This window comes from Accipiter gentilis, chromosome 6 (genome assembly GCF_929443795.1).
Source record: "Accipiter gentilis chromosome 6, bAccGen1.1, whole genome shotgun sequence".
Lineage (NCBI taxonomy): Eukaryota > Metazoa > Chordata > Aves > Accipitriformes > Accipitridae > Astur > Astur gentilis.
This window is the reverse complement of record NC_064885.1, coordinates 6869921-6893315: the sequence shown is the minus strand read 5'-3', so window position 1 is coordinate 6893315 and position 23395 is coordinate 6869921. Positions and strand designations below refer to the sequence as shown.

The window sequence follows — 23395 nt, the reverse complement described above, 5'->3', positions numbered from 1 at the left end:
ATCCCAAAGCAATTGTCAAAGCATTTGTATAGTCTTCCACCGCTGAAATTTAGTCCCTTTGAAGTAGAGCTTAGCATTCATTGAGCGGTCCCTCCATAGCTAATGCAATAATAATCAACCCAGGGCTTGGAAGCGAAACCAGGTTTTAGATAGCAGTTATTGGATTGCAAGCTCTTATTGTATGTGCAGTAACGGATTGATTTCTTTTGGGTGCTGGGAGGGGTCCGGGAGGCTTCCCGGTGATATGGTAACATCATTATTGACACTGCAAGTTCAGCGTGATGTGCCTGGAAATTTCAGTACTTGGGGATGATGTGGGAGTGTTTCCGGGTGGCTTTCATGGCTGTCTGCGTGCTTGCTGTTTGGCAGAGCTGTACATCAAAACAAAAACCCCATATCGGATAGGGGTGGGTAATCCCCATCTCAGCATTTTTGGCAGCACTGCTAACACAGACCCGATTGATCCCCTGAAATTATCAAGTTTCTTTTTCCATCATTGGATTGCAACAGCTCTCCTGGCTGAGGAAAGGAGGGGACGTCTTCAGAAAGCCGCGTTTTGAATGGGTAGGAAAGCAAATGTGACTTTTCAACCGTGATTCACAATTCCTTCTGTACTTGGCTGTATTGGGATCGCCTGCTCCCGGGAACAGCTGATTACGCTGTACTCGGAGGGCTTTTCACCCGGCAGGCAGGATTGCACCGTCGTACATCAGAAGGAGACCCGCTCTGACCTCTCCTGAAATCTCTCACGGTGGCAGCTGCTGGAAACAGGAGATGGGGCTCAAGTGGGCCAAGATAATAAATTCTGCTTTCACACTAACTGGAGGCTGGTTCAACAGAATTAATGCCAGAGCCAGGCAGCTCCTGCTGTGTTGTGTTAATCTGTGAATTGAGGGCGACTTGGAGAAGGTGGCTGGATTAGAGCAGGGAAGAGTCAGAGGTGAGGACTCCCATTCTCTCATTTTTTCCGTTAGAAAAGAGGGTGGTTCCCAGTGCAGGCCCAGGTGAGGCTGGCTTTCCTGCAGGCTTATCTTGATTGTCCATCACATCAGCCAAACCTCAGCTCCAGGAAAATCCAGCTTCTCCCAGTGTCCTCCTTGAGGTCCATGCTAGGCAGCCCTGACGGCAGCTGTGGACCATCTAGCCCAGGTGCAGACCATCTGTCCTCCTGTCCATCCATCTGCTGCCACAGCCAAGTCCTGGTCCTTTCCTTACTGGGGTCTCTTCCTGCCCCCGACACCGATTCCCCAAAACTTACAGGGCATCAATTACCTTTGTGACTTTTGCCCCTTTCCCATAGTTTAATGAGACTGGCTGACACACAGAGTTACCTGGGGAAGGACGGAGAGGTAGAAGGATGGACAGACAGCACAGTCGCTCAGACCTTGTTGCCTGGTTGATCCATTATTAAGGTTGGGCCATCTATATCAAGATTTTTTGGACTCTCTTCTTAGCATATCCTTTAGGAGAGAGATTTGCAAGGATGTGTAAAGCCAGGGTGTTTGTCTTGTTACTGTTAATGAAATGCAGTACGTGCAGGTGGGGGATAAGGAGCAGATTGCACGAGGTGCTTGTAGACTCGGTGTTGCTCCAAGAACTCTCATCAATCGTAGCATGTGCGGGAAGACTCGTCTGTAATTTCAAACAGGGGAAGGTGTGTGATTGCAAATGCTGCTCTTGTGTCGGGAATCGTTCACTTACTGTATGCCCAGACACCGGGGCGGTGTCTAACAGGCAGTGGAAATTATGAAGACAAGTGATTCCTCCTCATCTGACAGTGTCATCTTCTATTTGGAAATCTCTTCCCCTTTCCTGCAAGGATCTCAGTTCTGCCTTTTTTTTTTTTGTTACTGTAAATAGTTTTTATAAAGACGTGTGTGTGTATTTAGTGCATGTGAACGCAACATGGTACAATATCTGCATGCACAAATAAAAGTCTTCAGTGCCCACAAGGCTTCTACTGTCATCTTCCAAGGACAAGAGTTGTTTGAGCTCCCGGTTACCTCCAACAAAACAGTGGGGCCTAAAGCAAAGCTTAAAAATGTAACTAGTATTGGTGGGTAATCAGCTGCAAAACAGATGGGGCTGTTCTTTTGCTGGTAGAGTGGGTACAAAAGCCATGCAGAGCTCTACGCTGCTTGTGCTGGAAAACAAAGGTAAGAAGAGTACGAGTGGGATTTTCCTGCTCCAGTTGCCTAAACGTTAAATGTCTAGGATAAGCTAATTAGAGGGGCTTTTCTTGGCAGATAACTGAGAGACAGGCACATCCAGAGACTGACTCAGCCCAGCTGCCTTAGAATAGGATGAATCACCATCTTCATATGAATTGACAGTAGACTGAACTTAGGTGACAAGTCTGGGTCCTTACCTGACAGGAGATGAGATGCGTCCTGTCCTGTAAGTCTGTTTTCTGACAGAGATCCCAGAGACTTTTGCAAGGGAAAATAAGTGGTTTTTTGCATGTGGGGTGGCAGGGAGAAGCGGTGCAGATAGGAGCTGGCAGCTGGCAGCAAATGCGGTCAAGGCCGGGACTGGTGCGTAGCCTTCATCCTGGGGATCAGCCGCTGACCTGTGCTGGGGCAGGAGTCCTTGTGCAACCCCTACTGCCTTTAATAGTGAAAGGTACTAGTCAGAGAGCAAAAGGAATGATAATTCTGCTTCAGACCTGTGGTTTGGACACTCCAGTCGGTATCTGGGTCACTCCAGCGAGCTCGTTTAGCAGACACACAAAGATGGAAGGTGCTTGATTAAATTTGTCATCTTTCCTCTCAATGCTTCACCGCAGAGTTGTTAATGGGAGTTCCAGCAGCAAGAGCAGAGTTGATAGGGTGGGTGTCTTGCAGGGTTGATGCATTAGCCTTTTTCCTTGGATTTTAGCCATGTAATGTGGTGGGCTCTGGGTGGAGCTGGCTAGCAGGAGGCGAGGAGCCCATGAGAGAGGCCCTTCGGTGTTTGCACTCATCTGTTGGCAAACTGGAGGGACCGATGTGTTTGCTCACAGCCTTCTCTGTGTCTTGCCCTTAGACCTGTGCCTTTTTCTTCCCCCACCTTTCCTTTGCAGAAGGAAGACCTTGGGGGAATCGCTGTCCTTGGGAGAGTTTTTGGTGCAGAGCAAAAGAGGCTTTTGCACCTTAGGGCTGAGACTGGCTGGGCTGTATTGCTGGGAGGTTGCTGCTGTCACCCATCCATCTGGGGAGCAGGAGGAAGAAGTGACAAGTCCCACCAGAAGCCATCTGGTGCAGGCTCTGCGTGGCCAGCAGGATCCTGGCTTGGGGCTGGAGCCCCAGGTTGATGCACCAGGTTAAATGGGAAACCAGGATGCAGGCAGCTCCCGCTGGTTTCAAAGGGATGAGTGAATAATATTTTGTGAGCTTAAGACAAATGCTTGTGTTAAAGGCAGTGATGGATCTAAATTGCTTGAATTGTTCAAAGCAAATCCTGGAGTCACCTTCTCCAAATAATGTTTCTAAGCTTTTTCTATACTGGGATCCCACTGGCTCTGTAAATCAAGATGGGGTGGGTAGCTGAGGCTATCTATTCTCATTAAACATCCACAGGCAGTTTCCTAAAGAAGTCTGTTAGCTGTGGTCTGGCCAAACTCCAATTGGGGTAATTGCATTTGCCTTACAGTTTAAAATAAATGCAGCGCATTCTTCTGCAAATCTCTTATTCGCAGTTGTTTATTATCTGGATGGCGGCATCATATCTCTGCCCATTAATCTGTCTCTTTGAGTTTCTATAATTCCAGCCTCCTGGAGGGGGTTCAAGCTGCCACCATTTATTATTTGAGTCAATCTGCTAGGGAAATGTTTACCTCTTCCCTGAAACACTGACTCTCTTCTCTAACTGCACCCTCACTTGAGGCTTGAATGAGCAATCGTTGGTTCCAAACGAAAATTAACTCTGTTAAACAGAAAATATCCCACATATTTAAATTCCATTTTTGCACCATTTGGGTGGATTAGACATAGAAATTTGCAGTGCAATTGCTGGTTTGTTTGGAGGTTCCCAAGGTGCATTCTGCAATGCCCCTTCCAGACATACTGGTCCCACCACCGGCTGCCCAGTCACAGCCAAGCCACGTGTAGCTGCTAAATGCTGCCTGCCCTCTTCAAAGGTGCAAACTTGGGCATCTTTGCATTGCTGAGGTCTGTTTTTTCCCAAAACCTGTTGGGATGTCATTACCTTTCAGATGCTTTACTCCTCTCCCAACCCTTGAAATTGGTTGCTGCGTTAAAATGCTGTTTGGGGAAGAGGAGAAGGAGATGGATGGACAGTGTGATTATTTCAGCTGTGTTTCCTTAGGATACCCAGTTAAGATTTGTGTAAAACACCTTATTGCAATGTATAAATGCATGATTTATAAGGGGTGTACGTGGATGACCGGAGCTGTTGGGCTGCAATAAATGCACCAGGCAGATAATCTTTCCAGCAGTGCACTTCCACATTGCTTGGTCTTATCTCATAGGAAAGTAAAGCAGCACCAAAGTTCCTAGCTGTGAAGCAAATGCCGGAGGGCTTATCACGTGCAAAACAGGTGGAGGCTGATTCTAGACGCTGTGGCCAGCCATGGCTGATTGCAGCTGGCAAATCCATAAATACCAAGTTTTACGGTGGCTTGCTAACCTCCTAAGTCAACCAGACATCGGAGGTCTTGTGATGGAGTCGAACATCCTAAGGATCAAAGGCAAGAAATATTTTGTTGGCTTGTTTTCAGGGGGGTACTTCACCAGACGTGGGGATTGAGCAGCTAAACATGTCCTCTGTCAAGAAAAACAACCCCGTAGCCTTTGAGCAACCCACACTGTGCTTGCTGTTGAGTCACATCTCACATGCCTGTCTCTCTGAGCTGACCTTACTCACTGCATTGCTAATGCTCACCTCGTGAAATCATCTTTCCCAGATAAGTTGCTGCAGATGATTGATTGCGCACAATATTAATCCTTCTCTTCCTTCATGCCCTACCCTTGTTTATAATACCAACCTCTCCGCTTGGAAATTCATTATGTGGCCCTGGCTATTAGTGGAGATAAGAAACAGTTTTGGAAGAGGTACTGGCCAAAATAGCAGCTATCAGGTTATTTATGAGCAGCCGTGATTGCAGGAGCTCGGGGTGATATTTTACACAGTAACCTCATTTGGGCAGCCGGTAACTGTATTCGTTCCATGTTAATGAAAGCAGCAACAGCATAATCTGCTTTATTGTAGGACTTCTCACGTGGACCTGCTGAATTTTCCTGTAATTGCAATTCAATTTGCAGTGATAAATAGTTTAATAAGTAAAAATGTGCTTGGCTTCCGTTGTTTATGGTTCCTTGTGGCTTAGGGGAGTATTACACGATGCTGCGTGTCATGGAAACACAACTTGGAGCTTCAAAAGCCGGTTGCTCAACTGTTAGCTGTTGTCGTGCTGCAATTTTTGACAGTCAGCAGAAGGGGAATAACAAGTTGTTTTACCTGGCACAAAGGAAAGATAAGCTGAGGGTACAGCTCCCAAATGCCTTGCATTTATTTTTCCTTTTTCACTGGGAAAACAGCATTGCTTGGGTAGTGTTGGCCTGGGCAAGTCAATGGTGGGCTCTTAGTTTGGAAGGGCTGGGTTTTGGGTGGAAGGGCTGTTTCTGTGGGTGTTGCTGGCAAAAGGGACCCAGGTTGAAGAGACCATCTAGAACAGCATCAGCTCTGTGAGGCAGCAGGACTGACCATGCCTGGGCTCTCACCTGGCTCAGTGTTTTGCCAAAATAATTGGGTTCTCTTATGCCTTTCATGGCTGTGGCTGGGAAGTTTCCATTGCTGGCTGCTGTGGAGGGAGGCATTGCATTTTTCTGCTGGACTTCTTTGATTTAAATTTCTAATTCCTTCACAGTTTTTTTTGTTTGGGGTTTTTTGTGCGAAGCTTTCCTTCCAGTGGGTGAGCCATCCCCAAGGACTGACAAGCAGTTTGCCTTTCGCTTGGCCTCCTAAAGCTGGAAAAAAATCAGATAAATTGCAGGAAGGTCATGGGTGATGGCAGGGAGGATGCACAGCAAAATGAATTGAGCAAGATTCTTGCTTTTCTGTTCAGCCCCAAAGTGATCTCCTCTGCCTACTCCTTAGACTCGCCTGGCAAAGCAAGACTTTAGCTGATGTGCTCAGTAAAGGGCACGGTTTGGTAAGATGAACGCAGGGGCAGCAGCACAAGTTGCAGGGAGCTGCCTAACGTCAGGCTCGGCCGCTTCTTCCCCGGTGCTTTGTGATCCACTCGCAGCCTTTGGGTTGCTTTCAGTCAATTCTGGGTTCCTGACTTTCTCTGCTTGTTTCGTGTCGTGAATCCCAAATCCTGCTCAAGTTGGGCATCAGCGCCGGCTGCCTCACGGGGGTAGATGTGCTGTTGAATGTGCTGCTCTGAAATGTCCTCCCGGCCGCCTCCTGCCAGCACCCATGGGGATGTCAGATCTCGAGGTGGCTCAGGGTTGCAGAGATGTTCCCCTTTTCCTGCTGCACATGCACAAACCTTCCCAAACCATCTCAGCAGGGTGCAGGGTTCTGGACACACACTAGAAAAACAACCCTTCAGCCTACACCAAGAAAGCCGTGGTCCTGCCTGGCTCATAAATACCATAATTTTAAACCCTTATACCCTACCTATTGAAAGTTGCACTTGCTATCCAGGTAAAGATCCCCTGGGAAAAGGGAACGTGCTGAAAAAAACCCCAAGTGACTCGAGCCAGATGCTGGGCGTTTTCTCCAAAGCTAGCGATTTGTGATTTGCTGCTGACAGCATGAACTGGTGTTAAGTTATTAAATTGCAGATGAGCTCATCACTTGGCCTCCAACAAGTTTCAGCCTTGAGTGGCTTTAAAATATTACATGTGGTGGAAAAGAGACAATGCTGGTGTGGCAGAGAGATTTAGGGAGCAGCTGAGAAAGACATCTGTGCATAAAAAATGTGTACCAGGAGGGAGGAGGGAATATTTCATGTGAAAAATGTAAGCTCTCCCAGGAGAGAGGAGGAGAAATTCTCTGATTTATTGGTTCTACATTTTAATTTTAGCTTAAGACAAAATTGTCAGAGTTTTGAGATGCTTAAAGAGAAGTGGCAAGACGCTAAGCCTGGTTTGATCCTCAGAGATCCCAGTGTGTCAAGAGCTGCCGTGGGTGGGATTACCTCCACCGTGCCCCCAGGCCGGCTCCTGCGGTAGTGCGTGGTGTTTGCCAGCAATGCCATATGACTGTGGGCCAAATCCAGCTCTTACTTGATGTTTGCTTAATCCTAATGTTGAGCTTTACCAGACAGGGAATGTAACATCCACACTGCTGTTAGGAGAAGTGTTTCCCTGAAAGAGCGAGAGTTTCCTTGGGGAACTCCCTGCCCTACGTTATCTGTGCAATTTCTTTTTCTCCCTTTTTTTCCTCTTGCAAAGGAGCCCGAGCTCCTGAACCCACCCGGTTCTGTGTCATCACCTGTGGATCCATGTGCTGCAGAAATACATGAGGAGGAAGACGGTCTTGAACAAAGGAATTAGTTTTTCCAGCCTAATTAAACCCAACCATGCCGGAGCAGCCTTGGTGGGCTGGCCTGGCCATCATGGTGCTGCTCCTGGAGAGCACAGCGCATGCCCTCATCTTAGCTCGAGATCTCGACGCTGAGATTAATTCTTTATTTTTTAAGTGCCAACTTGGCAGAAGCTGTGGGATAGTTCATAAATCAGTTCAGCCTCTGTATTTTTCAAACTAGGGTTGTTTGCAATCAGTGGGCACATTGGCCAGTTGGGTTTTGTGGCCAGTTGGGTTTGTTGTTTTGGGGCTTTGTAGGTGCTCCTGGCAAGGGAGAACAGCGCTACCTGTGTGGGGTTTTTTTAACTGCCTTGGCTCTTTTTTACCAAATGGTGTGTTTGCAGTCAAAGCCGGTGTTAACGCACTCAGTGCTGTGGTGGTGACCCAAGGAAACCAGTACGCTGAAGACTTGACACCTCGTTTGTGGCGTGAGCTGTAATTGCATGCAATGCGAGATCCCTCTGGCTGCTACAGCCAGTGTCTGAAGGCAGAATAGATTTTTTTTAATTGTGTTTTTTTTTTTTTTTAAAGTGAAGATGATCATTTTCAGCCTGTCTGAAGTCACAGAGCATCAGCACCTACAACCAATGTGCCTTCCCATGTGGTTCATTGGGGCCGGAGCATCTCTGAGCTCAGGACAGGCTCCAATTTATTGCAAGAGTGTTATTGGCTTGGATTTGCTGTATTAAAACACTGGGGGCAGGAGAAAGGGAACTTTGTCATGTAAATTATAACAAATTGTGTGTGTGGATGTCAATGATGAGCTGCAAACTGCGACCCTGGAGCTCGGGGGCACCAGCCAGAGGAAGGCTGTCTTGGGGTGCTTTTAACACACAGCTAAACCCATCATTGTCAGAACTTGGGGACGGTCCCCACCCTCAGCCACGCGTTCATGGATTTCTGATAGTTGCAGCTCCTGAATTGTATTTCTATTTTTCTGCCTGGTCCTTATCCAATAAATAACAAGTTATTAGTCAAAACTATAAATAAAAAGAGAGTCAGGAAGGCTGCTTTTTGCAGGATGATTGTGAATAAGATTGTCCCAGCCCTGTGCTGTGTGTCGGACATTTTTCAATATTTTTTTTTTATTGAGTTACTTAGACTGAGACTCCCACGTGGCCAAATGGCACCTTCCTATTACTGGCACCTTTTAAATAACTTTTATGTTTTGGTTTCCCCAGCTCCACATGACAGCATCCCCGCCCTCAGGGTCCCCTCCTGTATTTCATCCCTGTAGCCGGTTGGTTTTCCCTAAGAAGACAAGCAGAGCACCAAATGCTTTCCCCTTTATGCATGTTTCTTGTATTCCTCATTCCTTTTTCACCTAAAACTTCCATCTCATTTTTGTAGCTCAGCTCTTTTCAGCCTCAAATTCTTTGTAGAACTGGACCAGTTTGGTTTGATGGCACCATAATTAATCCCTGGGAGCGCTGCCATTTCTGGGCAGCAGGCCTTTTCACCCCCAGACACACATGTGTTTTCAAACATCATGAAACTCCTCATGCCAGATGCCACCAGCTACGTGGGAGGAGGACTTGGCATTTGATGCAGTTGTGGACAAGTCTTTGTCTGCAGTGTGGCTGTTCTTGGGGGTCAGGAGTAATTTTTCTCACTGCTAGTGGAGATACAGATATGAGCTTTTCGTCATTGCCTGATTTTTCGTGGATAGTTGAAATGATTCCTCGTTTGTGCTGTGTTTTGGTTCAAGAAGCAGGAGTAGATGCTCAGAGCTGGACCAGTTCCACCAACTTACAAACCCAGCTCCCATTGCCAGTGAGGGCTTGAAGGACCAGAGGTTGTGGCTTCCTACACAAGTGTTTGCACTGGAACAGCGCTGGTGGTCAGTTCTTCCTTGCCAAGTTACATCTCCACTCTTAAGTGGTGGCTATCAAACAACTGCTTCCACGTTGTTTTGGTAGCATAAGGGCTCTCTCTTGCCAAAATGCATGGCAGAGTGGCAGGCAGGTCTCGGTGTGGGTTTGTCCCTGCCCACCGAGTCTTGTAGAGGTCATCTGGAAAGTAAATGCCTTGGGGTAGGTGTGGTGGTGTCTCTGCTGGGGGAAGGTGGATGCGTTACCCAAAGGAGAGATGAATTTCCTGAAATGCAGACCCATGGGTCTTCATTTTGCTAAATCCCATCCATACCAAATAGAGGCGGCTGCTTCTGGGCTTCGCTCTTTAAAAGTGAAAGCGAGCCTTTGAAGAGAAATACGCAACTTATTCCTTTAAAAAATAACAGGCAAAAGGGAAATGGCTTGCTTAAGCTCACCCAGTAAGGCAGGCCTGGAAGATGAGCCAGGTCTCCTGGAGCGCCGGTGTTGGACGGGACCTGTGAGGCACACCTCCTGGGTGGACTGGCTCTGGCCATCCTATGGGGTGGCAGTGGACCTCGCTGCAATGTGCGTTCATCTGAGGAGTGCTGTCCCATCCCCTGATAGGCTGCTGCTGAGGAACAAAACATAGCGGAGATAAAGTATTTGAAGTAAAAAGAGTACACTATATATAACCCTTCCCCTCCTCAGCCCTGTGCACTAACATATTTCATACAATGATGAGTTCTCTGCCAAAATTCCTCAAATTATTATGTCTAAGGATTGTAAATCATAGAAAATAGTTTTGGAGGGGACCTCAGGAGGTCTGATCCATCCCTAGGGCAGGATCAGCTTGATCTGAACTGTTCCTGACACATCGTTGTCCAGTCTCCAGCGACAGACCCTCCACCCCTTCCCCAGGCAATCTAGTCCAGCACTTCACTCTTCCCAAAACCCCCCAATTTATCCTCCTGTTTCCGTTACTGCAATTTTAGGTTCATTCTTTCCTCCCTATGCACAGCAGACCCGGAGCACATCTATGCTATATTTATTCTCCAATTCCAGTTTCATGCTGATCAAGCTGTCATGTTCTCTGGAGTCATCTTTGATTTTACGTTGTTGCAAGCATACTGTTTGCTCGGTGGATTTATGGCTCGTGAGTGGCATGAGGGCGTTTATCCTGCAGCCCTAACGCCTCTTTGCAAAGCAGATAAAGCATAGGAGTGCAGCTTGCACCAGGGTGACATGCTTATGTGTCCCCTGCATGTGTTGGGTGCTGGTGGGGATCACCTTCTTCTTGGCTTCTTCATGGGGAGCACCAACGTGGGCTAATTTTAAGATCCGTGCTAGCACTGGCTTTTGTAGCACATCTAATATTGCTCCTTTACACTGTTTTCTGCAGGACCTAGGAATGGAGTCGACCTCTCTGGATGACGTCCTCTATCGATATGCCAGCTTTCGAAACCTGGTGGATCCAATCACTCATGACTTGATCATCAGCCTTGCTAGATACATCCACTGCCCCAAACCGGTAGGTACCATGGTCTCATCACACCTCCAAAACTGTGCTGGCTAGGAAAATGCTCTGCTGGGAGTGTAGAGCTTCTCCCCGAGTGCCAGGGAAAAAGCCTCCCGGTTATTGCTGTGCTTGTGTGTCTTTGGATGTAGAGCACTTGCTCGGAGATCGTGGTTTGATTCCACAGTATCGGGCTTTCCAGCAGACCAAGGCTGCCATTCACCTGATGTTAGTACTTTGAGTGTTAGCGCTTCGTTTTGCAAATTATTTCTGCCTTCTGCCACTTTGTGTTTCTGTGTTAAAGACCTTACCCCATCAGGAACACTTTTGGCCTCGCAAGGATAACAGACCGTTCCTCGCCCTTGTGCGATATTTATCCTGACCCCAAATGACGAGAGAGTCCTTGGCTGTGCCTTCAAGGCTAGGTTTCCAAAAAAGCTCAGCCTCCATGGGCTGCAGTTTGGGCTCTGACATGAGCAGGTTTCTCTGTGAATGTAGCCCCAGGCAGATGTGGGCTTTTAAAACTCTTGGCCCCATTTTCTCACTGGTGGCTATAGCAGCATAAGGGCTTTTGAAAATCCCAGGCTGGCTCCCTCCCTTCCATGGCAAATGTGACTTTGCATGGTGGCCACTGGTTGTTTGGATAATGAAGGTTTCTTTCCCTAGGCTTTCTTTTAAATAAGCAGCACTGTCAGTATCTGATTCGCAGAGCAGTGTAGGCTTAGAAAGGTGTGAAATGTCTGAGCTCTCAAAACACACTGGATAAGGAGGAAGAGGGGGAAGAGAGAAGACCGAAAGCTCCCAGACAGCGATCACAGGAGATGTAGGTGGCATCAGATGTGTGGGGATTTTTGTTCTCTTAGTCCTCCTGTGCTACAGTTCCTTACCTGTAATTTTGGGAGGATGGTACTAAATTGATGTGATGTGTCCTGGCACTACAGTCACGGTGACATGTTGTGCACCAAAGATGAATCAGTTGCAAATATCTGAGATATGCACCTTTGAGAGGAAATACCTTTCTTCTGCAAAGCACCGTGCAGGCTGTAGGGCAAGCGGGAGCTGTCGTCGGTGATGCTCCCTCAACTCCTCTTGAAACTCCCAGGAATGGGCTTCCTCCTAAAGAGACATTTCTGTCCGTGTTTCATCTTGTCTGGTACAGGTCAGAGTGTGGTGGGGGAGCTGAAGGCTCATCTATCACGGTTGTGTTTTCTTCTCACCTGCACGTTGCTTGTCAGGAATTAAAGTTACATTTACAACAAATGGTGTGAATTGTAGGAAGACGTTGAGTGATGTTTTCCACTAAGCCCAAGGGAGGGTTTGCATGTCTTCATTGTAACAGCTTCCCTGGGAGTGTGGGAGCTGCGTGGCTTCCCTGAACTTGCTGTCTGGAACCAATAAGCTACCAAAAAGTTCACTTTAAGCAAAAAGGGACCCCTTCCACTCCCATAATCTGCATTTGGCTCTGGTCATGCTTGCAGATGTGTTGGAGCTCTGTTTGAGGGCCACCAGGAACCACCTCCCAACACACTCCCTCCTTGTCCTCCAAACCCTTCCCATGCCTTTTTGTCCTTACAAAGAGCTTCCTAGAGCAACGCCATGGCGTCCATCATCCAGGTTCATTGCAGCATGTAAGACTTCGTACACTGACGTAACCTGGAGCAGGGAGGAGAGGTGCAAAAGCCCCAAGTGGGGTGCGTACCTGATGTTTGTGGGTCCATCCCCGTGATGCAGGGGGGTGCAGTTCTTTCTGCAGCCCTCCTGGAGAGCAGCACCACCAATGTCCCAGCAGCATCTCAGGGAGGGGACATTTGAGCAAGACCCAGCCACTGTTGGGGATCACAGGGTGAACCTCAGGTATTTTTTAGATATTCCTGGAGGGGATGTATGTATCTCCTAGCAGGTCCCAGCAAGCTCATCAGGCCTCTGAATTTCTGCCAAGAGTACACTTGTTGCACTCTGTATCCTTGGATTTAGTTGGAGGGAAGGTTGTTTGTTTGTTTTTCCCTCCTGGAGACAATAAACTCAGAGTTGGCTCATCTGTTCTCGTCTCTGCTGCTGAACTGCAAGGCATTTACCCATCTCATGCCTCCTTTTATTTGCATGTGGCATTTTTAAGCTCTTCTTGGGAAGGGACCATCCATAAGTGTGATGTACCCAGTGCGATGGGCCAGGGGTCCCAGCTGGGACCTGGAGGCATCACTCTCCTGTACTTTGTGCTAATAATGGGTCTTTAAGTTCCTGTAAGAGTGTATGAAGGGACAGAGTCATTCACTGCTGTTTCGTGTGGATGTTTACTTAATAATAGCCTCCGCTGCTATTTAAAAATGAGGGAAATTGCTTTTTTTAAATATTTAAACAAATCTTTAATTTTGCTGGGGAAAAGCGGTGGTGATGCTCGGGGTGTGTCTGCCTGGGCTACAGTGTGAAACTGGCTCTGGAAGTGCTCCATAAAACTCTCTACACTCAATAAACTGTGTTGGGAAGGGTGGAGCGAGTGCAGCAGCGTGCAGACATGGCTTGGGGACATCAAGGACCCAAATCCCCATCCCTAGACTGAGAAAGGATGTCCCATGTCCTACAGTGTGAGCTCAAGATACAGACACATCCCTGTGCTGCGTAGCTAAACCTCTACAAGGATACCAATGTATCCCTTTCCATTTTCTTATGGAGAATAAGATCCTTTCCTCTCTCCTCCCCCATGGGGCAATGAGATGGGAAACTGGAGAAACCTATTTTGACGGGCGGGTTTCCAGGCAGAGAGGCCCCGTTCCCCCGCTGAGGTTACCCTTTTCCAAAGCGTCGTGACTAAGCTGGTTTCTCCTCCACGTTTTGCCCTGGGAGACTAATGGTGAGCTGCAGCCAAGTGTGCGCTCTGCAGTCCTCATAAAAATAACCCGAGGCCGCTCATGCAGCGGCGAACTGCTCCGCTGCCGAATACCTGCTTTCGCATGTCTCCCTGCACGTTTCTTTTGGCACTAAACGCCGTGAAGAAGTTAGCGCCAGTGTAAGCAGAGAGATGCAAACTCCTAATACTGAATCATGGGCTTCTAGCAAAGCGTGGTGGTAAAACATGCAATAGCAAACACAAATCCAGCCCATGCAGCACTGAGGTTCTTCTTCTGCATGAGATGCTGCTCGTTGGACGCACTTGGTCATCTCCCCCTCCTTTGCACAGCTCGGGGTTTGCACCACGCAGTTGTTTTGGTCCCGGAGCAAGGGATGGCTTCTCCGGACCAGTGGTCCCATACAAGTCTGCTGTGGGAAACGCTGGCAGGTGGCAAGTGTTCGCGTGAGAGCGGCGACAGCTGTATTAATACAGCAAAGAAAATATCGCCGTATTCTGCCGGGCAGCGAGGCGCTCCGTCAGGGAGCCACAGGGGATTGCGGACAGTTGCTAAGCCCTGGAGCATCCCTGGGAGATTGATGGGTGTTGCCTTGGAGAGGAAAGCAGGGATCGTGCAGGTGACAGACAGCAAATCCAGCAACAGCAGGACCGTCCTGCAGCTCCTGGTCCGTGACTTAGTCTTGCTTGGGCTTTGGGTGCTACCGGCTTTGGTTTAAACCCTCTTTGTTCTGGCAGCTCCGGATGCTGGGTGAAAAGTAATTTCATCCCAGTGTTTGCTGGTGTTTTTCTGAGACACTGATTTCCTTCATGTCCCCAAAACCCTGCATGCCTTAGTCACCTGGGTTATTTTCCAGCATCCAGTCCTCTTTCTCCCCAGACCTCTTTCCCTCGCTGCAGTTTCTTTGACAGAGACTTGGCAGCGGCATACAAGAGCAGGAGAAAGCTCAGGGCCAGGAGTGTTGAAGAAGTTTTGCCTTTTGCTCTGCCTGCTGAAGGTACGCCGTTGCATCCCGTGGCACAAATATACATGAATATGGAGGTTGAGGCAGCTGTGAGCTTGCCCACATCCGTACAGAGGTGGCACGCATGGGGCTGAAGAATGGGACTGACCTGGACCCTGGTCCCTGTTAACCTGCTCTATTAAATATGTGTCTGCTCTTAAATATGTGTCTGCTCAGGGTTATGGGGTCTTGCTTTCTTCCTCCCTCCTGGAGAGAGCACTTCCCTGGCTTTCTGTACGTTGCTTTTTTCACTCAGCCTCTATTTATACCACCCTTAGCTTAAAGGTGACCCCTTGGTCTCTCCTCTGAGCTAAAATAAAAGTTGAATTGTTTTTCCAAGTTCTGGGTAAACACGTCCTGGTCTGTATGGCCAGAAAAAAAGTTGGCCTGGGCTCTCCAACGTGGCTGCGGCTCAGCACAGTTCAGTGGATGCTTATTCCAGCAAGTAAATTCAAACCAGCAGCAAGGCAAAAAATTTAACTTGTGCTGGAGGAGCCTGGAGTGCTTTGAATGAGCCCAAGTGCGGAAATTGTTTGGGTGAGCTTTCGTACGGACGTCAGGGTATGTCGTGCAAAGGCTGGATCATGTCTCTCCAGACCCCGCTGAGATCCCAGCCTTCCCCGAGGCGCTTGTGTTCGGGTGACTTTTGCTAAAGCAGCCAAGTGAAAACTCTTTTCCAGATCACTTGGAAGTCAGGGTTTGGATTTGGTCCCGTCCTTACTTACAAACATATAAGGGAGTTCAACCAAACCCGGGTGTCTCGAGTACCCCTTCCTTGAGGGGCCGGGACGCGCCTGCAGCACAACCAACGCGGCGTCTCCAGAAACGCCGACGGAGCCGTGCGAGAGCAACCGCCCAGCTCTGGCTGTGGCTTGCTGGGTTGCTATCTGGTGGGGAAGGTTTCAGGTCGAATAAATGCTGCCATTGCACGTGAACGTTGTGTTGAGTGGTGGCCGTAGATGTTGCACTTGGTTTTTATCGCTTTGTGCAGCTATTGTAAACCTTTGCTCTTCAGGAAACTCTCGTATTGTGCAGCAAGTTTTCCAACGTCACTTCAAGGGGGTGTTTGCATAGGATCAAAGACATTTGAACAAGTGTTTTCTTCCCCATGGCAATGGCCTTGGGACAGTCTTTTATCCTTGTGCCTCTCTCAAACCCCAGCCCCGTGGAAAGGTGCCAGGCGGGCTCCTCACAAAACAGCTCAGCTATAGGCACAGCCTGAAGCCAGCCCTTTCCAAAACACAGCGCCAGAGTAAGGAGGCAGCTGGTGCTGCTGGTGTTCTCGGTCCCCATGATGTCTGTCTGTCTGTCTGTCCAGGGTTGCCCCGTGAACGGGGAAAGGGGACAAAACACCTCAGCAAAGCCGCGTGGCGTGGGACGGAGCTGCCCCGATGCCCCGTATCTTTCCTCCAGCCGCTCAGGTTTCCAGCGGGAGTTGTTCCAGGCAAAGGAGCTGAAAACACAAACGCATAAGGAGCAAAGGGCCCCCGTAAAAAATTCACAGCTCTTTTTGCCAGCAGGAATATCTGGCCATAAACTATTGGAAAATTAAACCGGTTTCTTTTTCCACAGACCAAAGCCACATGTATGGATGACTGATGACTGTGATAGGGAGTGAGTCAGGCTTTCCTCTGGTTTGAGGACTTGTTGAACATGGGATAAGCACTGAGCAGAGCTGGGGGAGAGGAGAAAGTGAAGCCTTGAGCAAAGGCTGCTTTTTTCCCTTGTGACCTTGGGGTGTTTGATTGCACCAGCTCTTACTGTCCTGGGGATGTACCGTGGAAGCTCCTCCAACCCCTGATGGGTGCCCAGAGTAAATCCAAAGTGAGATTTTGGCTTTGCTGATCCCCATCCTGCTGCTTTCTGTGGAGGAAGGCTTTTCTGCCAGTCAGTGGCCGGGTGGAAGCTGTGTAAAACAGATAACATGGTCCTCAGTTTCCCCACCCAAATTCGTAGTGTTTCAAGCTATATGGTGACAGCAAAGTGCCAGGGAGGGCATCTAAAACCTCTTCTAAGCAATTGGTGTAGTTGGAGAGGTGACATGCTGGGACTGGAAACAAAATGGATTTTGCCTGTGTAGCTCTGGATAGAGTGAAAATCTATTTTCTTGTTCGCTCCTGTGTCATTTGAGAAATATATGCTTAGCCGCATCCCTGGCTCGGATGTCTTTTCCTGCGTGAGTTCTAAATTGATCAGGTTTGCAGTATGGGTTTGATTACGTGAATTGCCACCCATGAAAACAAGAAAGTATGGAAAGAAAAAGTGGTTATTGTGACCTGGATGAAATAACCTATTTCAAACTCTTCTTCAGCCCCGTGGTATAAGGATTGAATTTACAGATGATGTTGGGGTTTTTATGCCCTGCATTTTTAAAATGTGTTATTTCTGATGGAGCTGCATTGAAGCTAAAATGAGCATTTTTCCTCGTATTTGCTATTCTGTGTGCTGCGACATGTGGCTAAAACGGTATTCATAAACTCAGTTTATATAGGATGAATATAGTCAGGATACCGTGACCACCAACTCGGTCCCTTTATCCCCAAACCAAGCACATAATCCAGCTCCTCCACCATGCGTGTTATTATTTGGTCTTGAATTCAAATGATCATTCCAAGTTTCTGACATCACATTCATTTTTACAGCAGTACGAGCTGAAATTATAGGTATGAAGTGATGACACATTGAGGGACACTCAGGCACAGTCTGTTGGGTGAGCTTGTCAGCCTCAACGAGTTTCTTACCTTTTCCTTTTGCTATTAGATGCACAAGGAAAATGCATCTCACACAGCTTCTTGCAAAGCTCTCAGATTCCAGATGCAAAGTGCTATGAGAGCACTAAGTATTATTTGTTCTTTGCTGTAAGAAACATCATAAAAGGAAGCTGATTTATGAATGAAAACCCTCTAAACCCCCAAATAACTGATATAAAAGCAAAGGGGATGATAGGGATGCAACTAAGTCGATTGTATTCTGTGTTAATGGCTCTTGGTTGGTTTTTTGGTGTGGTTTTTTTTGCTGGTCTTGCTCCAAGTGTGAAGATCACTCTGTATGGGTATTTAAGACATCTGCAATACATTAAACTGTCTTGCAGTGTGAAACAGGCCGCGAAGCTCAGACCCTACTAACGACAACTCTGGTTCTCTCCTAACTTAATGTGTCATGCCCTCTGCTTATCTTTTCTTCGCAAAAAGAGAGATGTTCTCTAAAGCCCCTATATGTGAGCGAAAGCTGAGCAGACTGCCTTGGAAACAAGGGAAAATTGCACTTTGCAGGTTTTTTTAAATATTAAGGCTAAAAGGGAATAACAGTGAAGTCTAGATGGGCTATGATGGTACCACTACTGGCAAGTTATTGGTTTCGTATGTGAAATGGGAGTGCAGAGGGAGAGGGGATGAGCCCTGCCTCAGCCTCCTTGTCCAAACCCCGAGTGATGCAAGGAAGCTCCTGCACCGTCCTCATCCCTCCCTGCCTGATGAATTTGTTCTCCGACACTCAGCCCGTTTACACGTGGGGATGTCGAGCAATTACTCAGAGCCTGATCCGTGGCACTGTTCTCCTGGCATCTATTTTTCTTTTTTTAAAAAATACACCTCACCAGCATCAGTGGGGAAGGGGCAGGATGCAACCCTTTATTTAAGCGCACTTCATGGTGTAGGAACCCAGGGAGAGTGTTCTTGTCCCTTATAAAAAACATGTTAAAATGTCAGGTAGATTAACTATATTTCAAGCAATAACGCCTTATAAAAGATGCTGAATCTGTATTCCCCCACAGCACCAGTGTCACGGCTGTAGGATGAACTGGCCTGTGTTTGTGCAAGACACTGTCATTTTTTGTTAGGGGCATGTGTGTGTAGGGTTTGTCTGCCCTTAACCCCTGGGCTGCTTTTGTTTTTCCCTCTCCGAGGTAGTGTGTGATGGGGTAACCCCACTTTCTGGCTAGCTAGTGGATGCGTGGGCTAATTTATGAAAATTACGGCCTATTTATGAGAATTAGGTATCTCTTTACAGACTTTTATACCAGTTTTGTCTCTGAAGGAGAAATTCAGCTGGTGATGGGAGTTGAGCCTGTTTGGTGCAGAAGAGGCAGGTGTGTGGGAGCAGCCTGGGGAAGCCCACCCTGTTATCGTGCCATAAAAAAATTCCCTTGGATTAAAAAGTACTGAGGAGTTTATGGGATTGGGCTAAGGCATGGCAATGTGTGCAACTTTTACTGCAGTGTGAAGAGACAAAGAAATCTTTCTCACGTTCCCAGCTACCTAACTGATCCCATGTGGGGGCCAACGAATAGAGAATCCGCGATTCAAAAGTCTCCGAAATGCTGCAGTGCAATTTGGGATGAAAGAGGCTGTGTAAACACAAATGGTTATTGGATGAGCTGACTGAGGCTTTTCCAAAAAGAAAAAAAAAAAAGAAAAAAAAAAGTCCAGCATGGCCAGGGTGACTTTTATCTTTTTATCTCTTTTGGGTTGCTTAAACCCAAAATCTCAACACTGGCTGACAGAATTGCCCACTTGCGCTCAGTTCCCAGAATAATAAGACGACCTTTCCTAACCACTGCATAACCATCTGCAAACCCTCCAAAATGCCGCAGGGTGGATTTTGTCAGCTTGGAGATGGATTTTTGCAATGCCTCCAAAATGTCAGGTGCCACACGAAGCGCTGCGTGCACACAGCTTCCCCTCTTCTGCCGAGCAGTCGAGAGCATCTTGGGTGACACCAGTTGTCAGTGATGGGCATCGTCACGCAGGCCTGAGCTGGAGCAGAAGATTAAAAAAAGAACCAGTAGCAGGAAAAGATATTTCGCGGTGGCCCCATCTTTTCTCAAAAGGCAGCAGTTGCCAAGCAGCCAAAGTAATCTTCAGAGCTGAATCCAAAGCAGAAGAGAAGGGAGAAGGGGGCAGGTCAGCACAAGTATTTTAATGCCAAAAAAGAGAAGGAAAAGGTCTGTGGCTGTGTTTTGGAAGGATCTACCAATTCCTAACAGTGGGTTAGTTGTTTCTTCCCCACCTCCTTGTTTCTCTTCCCAATTTCTTCTCTAGAGAAAAAAACCCATAGGAGATGACAGAGACCCCCACTGCCTCTGCTCTCGACTCTCCCATTGATGCTCCGTGGCTGGACAGAGAAGAGGCTTCTCTCACCTTGCTTCTTGGTGGCCTCGCCTTCATGGTGGGCAAGAAAAAGAGCCATAAGAGATGCTCTGCTGTTGGCCATGGCAAGCAAGGCTCACTTCTAGTGTCGGTGAAGTCTCTTGGAGAAGGGTCTAATATTTGTCTTGTGGCAGCACCTGGGGCTCAGCAGCTCCGCCTTGACATAAAAGAAAAACTACATTTTTACATGAGGTGCTTGGGGGTTTCAGGTTGTCTTCTGGAAAATATTCTTTCCTCATTTCACACTTGCCCGTCTGCGCCATCTCCTGCGGTGAAGCTAGATCTTACCTGCCTCTTCTGTAGACCCTCAAGTCAGTATAAGAAATAGTTGTCAGCTCTGTGCTCTGCTCCTCTGCCTGCAGACCGATACCAGCTTTCCAAGAGGGTTGTCAGAGACAGCGGTTTTTGGTCTCTGGATGAAAGCGCTCTGAAATTTCAGAAAAGTCAGTCTGTTAACACACAGGAAGGATTTGCTTCTCAGCCCTGTCGATGTGATAGAGCATAATGAGACTGAGAGCGCACGAATGTGGAGAGCATCTGAATTGAGTCCCTGGTCTCCTAATGCATCGCTTCCCTCCAAAAAATGTCACCTAAGCAGCACGTCGAAGAGCCACTCGCATGCAATCCACGCCACAAAACCAATTTGGGTCAAGCAGGCTTTCCCCATTGCTCCCAGAAAATCACAGGATGGGGAATATAGCTCGGAAAAACTGTGATGAAGAAGGATGAACAACTGAAGAAAGCATTTGCTGAGCTGCTTTCACTAGAGCTGGCAAGCTTGTGGACTATTTTGTGAACAATACAATACGCTGCTTAATAATTCAAACAAGTGCTTGCAGTCCTAATGGGTCCGGCTGGTGTGCATGGCTTTTTACCACTGTCCAGGTTTTACCACTTCTTACACTGCCCAGGCTTGGTGTCACATCGATCTAGCTGCGGGCAGAAGAGTTTGCCTGTGCCTGGGTGCTGTCGGTGCCACGTGGATGCAGACAACCCAGCTGAGCTTCCCACGGGGTTAAAGCAGAGTCTGCGGGTGAGGCTGTAGTTGCCCTGATTAACTTTGAATCTTTTCTAAGGACCCTTCTGGCACCGCTCTGGCAGCCAAGAGTTGTGTGTCGTTGCACAGAAATACCGGTGCAAAGGCAGGTTCCCATCCCCATCCCGAGGTGAGCATCTGGGACTGTCCGCCCTGCCACACGCTTCGCCTCCAGCCTCTCCGATAACGCCAAGTAAGTGTCCCCGAGGGAAATGACGGATGAAGAAACAGGTACCTCATTAAAGAGTAACAACATATTTTATTGATGTTTTCTGATGGTAATTGACGTTTGAGTTCAGCTCATTTAGCTTTTAATCAGAACATAATTTACCGCAAAGGAAGGAAGCATATTGATTCCCTGTCTCCTGGCAGGAGCGTTATTTGTTTACCTCGAGCAGAGTGCGTGGTGGGGACCTCTCCTGTGGTATAGCTGGAGGGGAGAGCTGGGTGACTTGGGCGCTTGCATGGGTATTTTAATACCTATTTCCAGCCTAACTCAGAGGTGTGTGAATACTAAGCAAGCAAATGGTCTGTTGGCAATGTGGATTTACAGAAATGAGTGGTTTAATAAGGAGAGTTCGAGGGTTTTAATAAGGAGGGGTTTCCTCTCTATTGACAGATCACTGCTGATGGCTGAGGAATTGCCCAGCCACGGATTATGGTCACATTTGACTTGGTTCAGGCAGAAAAACCTTGCTTACCATTTGTCAAGGTGGGTGAAAGAAGCTCTAATAGATATTAGGACCCGATCTTAGCTATTCTGGGGCTGCAAGCAACTGGTACGCTTATTTTTAAACCCTGACCACTGAAGGCTGTCAGTGCCCAGGACATGTTTTGGTTAGCCCTGTTGCATCCCTGCTGCTCTCCAGCAAAGTAAGGGCATTTCCCCAGTATTTGGGGGAAGAGATGGAGATGATGACATGTCTAGAGTCTCTGGAAGGACAGAGAAGCGAGCTAGCTTAGCGAGGGCTCAGCAGCATTGCATGATGTAGGTATGGGGTCCTACGCGATGGTGCAATCGCCTGCCCCAAATCCTGCCTTTGCCCCATGCCGTTGACTCGAAGTAAAATCCATTGGTTTGCATGTACTCCAAATTTCAATTTCTTTGCTGGGTAGCGTGGTCAGCCTTTGCAGGGGGGTTCAGAGGTGCTGAGTACCCGCGCTGCTTCAGGGTGAGCTGAAAGCCCTTGGGGATAAAACACCGTTACTACCAAGCAGCTCTCCGTGCCCCTGTATGAAGAAGGGAAAGAGCATTATCAGCATTTCACAGTAGGGGAAAGCGATGCCTGGAGTTGGGAAGGGCTGTGCACAACACTGCATTCGACAGGGCTGAACCAGAACACCTCTGCGTCTTGGGAGCCCTCGCATTTCCAGCGCTGATCCCGGAATTTGAAGAGTTGTTCGTGTTTAGCCCATCTGCAGCATCACAGCTGTCTTGACGTACGCTTCAGGCTATTTCTTGGAGCAAGGAGAAGTTCTGCCCTTTGCTACTGATCTCCAAGCTCTTGCCTTTGCAGCCCCCAGCACGGAATCGTTTTGCCGGGGCGGCTCTGTGGCCCCTCGGGGGTTTGGCTGTGCCAGGTCTCAGAGATGCTTTTACCCAGCTGTACAGAGGAGATACATTGACGAGCAGCTTTGCAGATTTGGGGTGGGTCAGGACCCCGTGGGGTGCTGAGGAGGCGAGAGGAGCCTCTCTCTCCGCTTCACCCCAAGTGTACGATGTGTCCTACCCCAGGGAATCGCCAGATAATTGCTCCTTCGGAAGGGGATGCAGCTGCACTCTCTCTGGTGGGCAAAAAAAGTAATAAAGAAACGTAAAAAGCTGAGGTCTTGCAAGCAGGGAAGTGGCCAGCGGGATTTTCAGCGATTGCTCTTCATAGATGGCCAGGACTGTAATTTCTGGCCAAAGTCCAGCAAGCGATTATCTCACAGTTTGGGGTATTTGGGGATTTGGGTAAGAGCTTTATCCCACCCTTTCCATCTTCAAAGAGTTTTGCAATCATTAGGTAATTTGCTAATCCTCCTGATTTCTCTGTCACTTTCCCTTTTCTCCTTTCCATCCAGCTTTCCAGGAAATCCCCGGTACAGCTCTTGCGTCCGCGTTTGTGGTTTCGCATCTGCTTGGAGCACTTGATGAAGTGACCCCACTCCCTCCAGCCTCGCTGCATCCCAGAGCTGTTGCTGGGAGAGCAGGCACTGCTATTAGCTGCTGCTTCGTTACTGGGATCTTATCTTTTTTTTTTTCTTTATTAAAAAAAAAAAAAGAAAATTCCCAGTTCTCTTGTGCCTATGAGGGCCCCACAGTGGTTAATGAGTTGAAGGCGAGCGTTGCTCTGAGGGTTGTGCCCTTGCACTGGGATTCACATTTCTGTGCCCGCCCGCAGCGGGGAGCGACAGGGACTGATGCGAGGACATTGCTGCCGCCTCTTCCCAGGCTCTCGTGCACATCACGAGACTCCCAGGGGTTGCGGCGAGGGGCTGAGAGCCCCCATGGAATGACATA

The 23395-nt window shown here is 48.1% G+C and overlaps 1 protein-coding gene across 1 annotated transcript in view; it reads left to right on the top strand.

The window, feature by feature from the left end:
* LRRC75A (leucine rich repeat containing 75A) overlaps positions 1-23395 on the top strand; it is a 95233-nt gene that overhangs the window by 22220 nt on the left and 49618 nt on the right. The window contains exon 2 of the mRNA XM_049803640.1: positions 10750-10878. Coding sequence (XP_049659597.1) covers positions 10750-10878 — 129 coding nt within the window. The remainder of the gene's footprint in view (positions 1-10749; positions 10879-23395) is intronic.